The sequence below is a fragment of the Camelus ferus genome, chromosome 2 (assembly GCF_009834535.1).
Source record: "Camelus ferus isolate YT-003-E chromosome 2, BCGSAC_Cfer_1.0, whole genome shotgun sequence".
NCBI lineage: Eukaryota > Metazoa > Chordata > Mammalia > Artiodactyla > Camelidae > Camelus > Camelus ferus.
The window spans coordinates 79,675,302-79,681,301 of record NC_045697.1 but is presented as its reverse complement, the minus strand read 5'-3'; the positions used below and the strand labels follow the sequence as shown (position 1 = coordinate 79,681,301).

Here is a 6,000-nt window from a genome sequence, read left to right as displayed (position 1 = left end):
AAATTTCTTTTAAAAACTACTTTTAGAATGGCTACAAAATATTCCATTTCATGGATAAACCATAATTTATTTAACAATTTCCTTATTATTAAATACTTAGATAATTTTCCATTTGGAGTCATTATAATAATTGTAAATCAGCTTTTAAAAAGCTGTTTTCTCACCAAATAATATTCATATTATGCACTAGCTGTCTAAGATGAAGTGTTATCCATAGACAAACCACTTGAATATTCTGGAGATGTTTCAAGAAATCTAAAAAGCCCTTAGTTTTAAAATGTCAGTATATACTTTTCAAAATGATTTTTAGACAAATTAAAAGCATAATGAGATATTACTTCATGCCTGTTAGAATGGTTATCATCAAAAAGATAAGAGACAACAAATGCTGGTGTGGATGCAGAGAAAAGGGAATGGTTGTACACTGTTGGTGGGAATGTAAATTGATGCAGCCACTATGGAAAACAGAAAGGAGGATACTCCAAAAATTAAAAATAGAACTATCTATGATCCTGCAATCCCACTTCTGCCCCACTTCCGCGAATATAACCAAAGGAAACAAAAACACTAACTCTAAAAGGTATCTGCACACTTTTGTTCACTGTAGCATTATTTACAATAGCCAAGACATGGAAACAACCTAAGTGTCCATCAATGGATGAATGAATAAAGCAGTTGTGGTATAAATATATACAATGAAATATTATTCAACCATAAAAAATGAGGATTTGTGACAAGACAGATGGACCTTGAAGGCACTATGCTAAGTGAAATAAATTGACTGAGAAAGTCAAATACTGTATGATCTCTTTCATATGTGGAATTATTAAAAAAAAAAAAAAAACCTCATAGAAAAAGAGATTAGATTTCTGGATACCGGACGTGGAGGGTGTGGGGAGGAGGAATTGGAGGAAGGTGGTCAAAAGATAGAAACTTCCAGTTACAAAATAAACAAGTACTAGGGATATAATATACAACATGATGACTATAGCTAATACTGCTGAATGTCATATAGGAAAATTACTGAGAAAGCAAATTATAAGAGCTCTTATCATACAAGGAGAGTTTTATTCCTTTTTTCTTCTTTATTTTCTTTTTATTGTATCTATATGAGAATTTGGATTTTAGTTGAACCTATTGTGGTAATCATTTCACAATACATGTAAATCAAACCATTATACTGTATGACTTAAATTTACACAGTGATGTATTTATTTCTCAGTAAAATGGGAAAAAGATTTTTTAAAATAAATAATTAAATATGAAAAATCATTTTAACTTACCATCCTTTTGTTTTTTACACCAGGATTTATCGAATTATCTTTGGGGTCGTTAAAAGAGAGGTGTGACTAAAGTGTTTCACAACTGGAAGAATCATTATTTTTAAATCCGTCCTGAATTTCAGAGATCATTTCCTTTTGGTTTGAACCAAATTCCAAGAATTTGGGCGTTTCATTATATTCCTTTCCAAATTCTTCATCCCTCTCTATTCCAATATCTAAAATATCTTAACAACATAACAAAAGTGACCAATTCTTTTTTTTTACAGTTGTACTCAAGAGATTACTTAATATTAATATTTTGGTTCCATTTTGTTCAAATTTCAGCGCTTGGCCCTTTGGAGTGTTTAAACATTCTAATTTTAGAGCAGTCATGAACTTTTTTTTTTACTTAATATCTAATTCGTATTTGCAAAAGATGGTCTTGTTTTCTTCTCAAAAATATCTTGTTCCTGTTATTTTCCCCCAACTTCATGTGTTACTGGAGCTTGCTATTGTTGGGTTTTATTGGCCCGATGCTCATTTAAAACAATATAGCAACACTCTTTCTCTTCCGGTCCCAGGCGATTCAGGATCTCCTGGCTCCAGTGCAGACACAGCCATGTAGAAGAATCACACCACACACAACCAGTCCTGAAAATGGCACAGAAACAGCATCAAAAAAACCCTGATCACAACGATACGAATCTTGTAAGGGGGTGGACCCCAAGTTCCTGAAGAACATGCACTTTGCCAAGAAGTACAAGAAGGGCCTGAAGAAGATGCAGGCCAGCAACGCCAAGGCCACGAGTGCACGTGCTGAGGCTGTCAGGGCTCTCGTAAAGCCCAAGGAGGTCAAGCCCAAGATCCCAGAGGACAGCAGCCGCAGGCTCAGTCGACTTGCCTACATTGCTCACCCCAAGCTCAGTGAACGTGCTCCTGCCCGCATCACCAAGGGTCTCAGGCTCTGTCGGCCAAAGGACAAGGACAAGACTCAGACCAAGGCCACGGCTTCAGCTGCAGTTCCAGCTCTGGCTCTGGCTCCAGCTCAGGCTCCCAAAGGCACCCAGGCCCCTACAAAGTCTCCAGAGTAGAGGCTTTCATCTACTGATGTGAGGATAGAAGGACTAGTATGACCCCTGGGCTGCTGTCTGCATGGGGCTCATATCTACCTGTGCTGTTTGTACAAATAAACCTGAGGCAAGATCTGTTCAGTCAAAAAAAAAAAAATATATATATATAGCAACAATCCGCTTAATAATCAGCCTCATTCCAAAAGTAATTTCATACTACAGAGTTTAACATTTTAGTTAGTGATTTAAGGACCCACAACACACATTTCCAACTAGAGCAATTGTTTTAGCATTTTATTTGGAAAGGCAAAGAAGCAACAATATTAAAGACATTTAAAAAAACTCTTTGCTATCTTCTACAGCAATTATTTAAAGTGTTGGAATATAAATAAATAAAATTTCACTGATGTCTAGTTTAGTGCTACGTGTTAAGTGAGATGGCTTTGAATCCAGTGCTATTAAATGCCAAAATACAAAACTGTTAAAAATAGAATAACATGTCCACTAGCTTATACTGATAAATGAAACTGCACCTCTGTTTTGGAAGTACATAGCTTGTGACATTTAAATCTATGTCTTTCTAATAATACATTTAAGATATTATTTGCTTTGTAGTTAGAAAAATAATTGTAGCATTACATGAGACTGTTTTTTCCTTTTTTAAAGGAATGTTAAAAACAACTTATACTAGAAAAAGAGGAGACAGCCCAAAATAAGAACGCTGTTTCCCTCACAGACATAGAAAACAAACTTCCAGTTACCAGGAGGGGAAGGGGGTGGGAAGGGATAAATTGCGAGTTTGAGATTTGCAGATACTAAATAATATATATAAAGTAGATAAACAGCAAGTTCATACTGTATAGCACAGGGAACTATATTCAATATCTTGTAGTAACCTATGGTGAAAAAGAATATGAAAACGAATATATGTATGTTCATGTAAGTCTGAAGCATTATGCTGTACACCAGAAACTGACACAACATTGTAAACTGATTTCAATAAAAATACATATATCCAAAAAAAAAACCACTCTGTTCCCTTTGCTACCACATTTTGAGTTTTGATAGGTTGGTGTCAGTGACAATGAATATTAGATAGCTATTTTTAATTATAGCTTTTTTTCTAGGGTTTGGCTATACCTGATTAAAATGCAACATTGATATTGAACTGTCTGAATTGATAGTGTATTAAGTCAGCATCAAACTTCAAGATCTTCTTTTTGATACTCTAAGTAAACTCTTTGTGAAATCTGCGCAAAATAAGTGACCCACCCCATTTCTGACTCTGTGACACAGGCTGAGTCATCTTTGCAACTATCTCAAGTAACCCTAAGCAAAACTACATTATTCAATGTGCACTTTAGTGTTGTGAGATAATAGGAAAAAAAAAATATATATATATATATATATATCTGTTTCTGCCACTGGTTCCTGGCACAGAGCTCCTAAAACTCATGTAAATAGTAAGAGTACTAGGAGCATCTTCTGTTTCAATATTTGATCTTTGAGCCCGGTTCCTGACATAGAGCTGGAGTTTCCTGTGTGATCTCAGTGCCTTTTGTTCTAATGAGGTGATTCTTAGTGGGATCCTGGATGGGGGCTGGTCACCAGAAAGATAAAGCCTTAATTAGAAACTTATTATTTTCAGCCTCATTCCCAATTCTCCAGGGAAGGGAGAGGGACTGGAAATGGAGTTAATGATGAATCATACTACTTGATGAAATTGCCAAAAAAATCCCAGAAGTAGTGGGTTTGGAGAGCCTCGGGGAGGGTGAACACATGGAGATGCTGAGAGAGTAGCACGCTAGGAGAGAAGATAGAAACTCGTCTCCCCTTCCCACATATCTTGCCCTATGCATCTCTTCCATCTGGATGTTCATCTGTATTCTTTATCATATTCTTTTGTAACAAACCAGGAAACAGTAAGTAAACTGTTTTCCAGGTTCTATGGGCCCGCCTAGCAAATTAATAGAATGCAGAAGAGGGAGTCATGGGAACCTCCAACTTATAGTTTGCCGGTCAGAAACACCAGTAACAACCTGGGCTTGCCATTGACATCAGAAGGGTGGAGGCAGTCTTGAGCCCTTAATGTGTGGGATCTGACATTATCTCCAGATAAATATTGTCAAAACTGAGTTAAATTGTAGGACACTTGGGGGGTTGGGGGGTATATCTCAGTGGTATAGTGTATGCTTACCATGTACGAGGTCCTGGGTTCAATTCCCAGTACCTCTGTTAAAAGTAAATAAATATAAATAAATGAATAAATAAATAAACCAAATTAACCCTCTCCCCAGAGAAAAAAGAAAAAAGAAAAAAACTTAAAAAAAAATTGTAGAACACCCTGCTTGGGGCGAGGGGTGGGAGGAGGTCACAAATTTGGTGTCCAGAAGTATCAGGTGAAGTGTTCTGGGTGAGTAGTAAAGGGGAGACACAGAGAAGTGAGTTGCTCCTACTCAAATGTCCTTAATTCAAGTCCTCTTTTGCTTCTTTGTATCAGTTTACACAGAGCAGTATTTGAGAACATTACTAAAGTTCAAAGTTTGCCAACATAAATCCTGATTGGGCTAAGTCAGTTGAGAAAGATTTCACAGTTGGGGAATATTCTTTGTCAACTATTCTATCACTTTATGGCTCACAGGGATAATAAAGAACCTGATCGCAGTACTGAATGTGGCATACTGAGCAGACGTAGAACCCTTGGACTCCATGAAAAAGAGGATTGAAAGACCAACCACTCAAGAAAATTACAGGTCAGTAGATGGATAACTCAAGTGCAACCCAATAGAGATCTACCCAAAAATTGCTTACTCTCCTGAAAAATTGCAAAGGTAAGAACCAGCCTTCCCTCTCTAACTGTCCAGTTTAAAGGGAATCGAGGGTTCTAGAGATTAGTATATTGAGGCACTCCCAAGATCATTTAGAGCAGCCCTACAACTTCATTAATTAACAATAATTGAACTACAAGAACCTTAAAAACCATCCAGTCCTATGTCTTCATTTAACAACTCAGGAAACTGAGGCCCAAAGATGTTGGTTAGGTGTTCAAGGCCACAAGATTGAGCACCACTGGGGGCTGGAAGTAGCAATCCCAGTCTTCTGACTTCCAGACCAGAGTTCTGTTCCCTCTGCTGCCTGTCAGATGATGGTCCCCAGGCAGGTGTATTCAAGGACAAATGAATGAGAGCTGAATTGCTGTGAGTTATAACCACTATACACAGGAGATCATGCTGTTTGACATTCTGAAAGGAACAAGTAATAAATTTTTCTAAGTTGCCGTGGTAACAAACTTAAATACAGGAACAAATAGAGGAAGATGCAAAAACGTGGAACTGTATTTAAATTCACTCTTAAAAACCTGATAAAAACTAGAGAAATGGTATTTCATATTTCTCAAAATATCTTTACTTAACTCTGTATCAGAGTATATAATAGCGACTATAAAAAGATTGAAAGAAAACCTAATGCAGAAAATTTTCTCATGAGAAAATATACTTAGAATTATTCATTTGGACTAGTCACCATTAAAAACACTCAGATAACATGATGAATTTAAATAAATAAGAGTCTCTGAATGTTTCTTAACGAGATATACCTGAGCTATAGAAGCCAAAGTTTCGATTTAAGGTTGGATTTTAAATGTAAAATTTAACAATTTTATATTTAGC

At 36.4% G+C, this 6,000-nt stretch overlaps 1 protein-coding gene and 1 long non-coding RNA gene across 2 annotated transcripts in view; one reads left to right on the top strand and one right to left on the bottom strand.

Annotated features, from left to right (window-relative positions):
* Positions 1-1,659: 1,659 nt before the first annotated feature.
* Positions 1,660-6,000, bottom strand: part of LOC116658024 — a 100,314-nt gene continuing 95,973 nt past the window's right edge. Inside the window, exon 3 of the long non-coding RNA XR_004313249.1 lies at positions 1,660-1,913. This is a non-coding gene — a long non-coding RNA (uncharacterized LOC116658024). The remainder of the gene's footprint in view (positions 1,914-6,000) is intronic.
* LOC102524379 (60S ribosomal protein L29-like) lies at positions 1,943-3,050 on the top strand. Its single transcript, XM_032462325.1, has one exon. It carries the CDS (start codon positions 2,003-2,005, stop codon positions 2,351-2,353), a length of 351 nt encoding a protein of 116 aa, XP_032318216.1. The 5' UTR covers positions 1,943-2,002; the 3' UTR covers positions 2,354-3,050.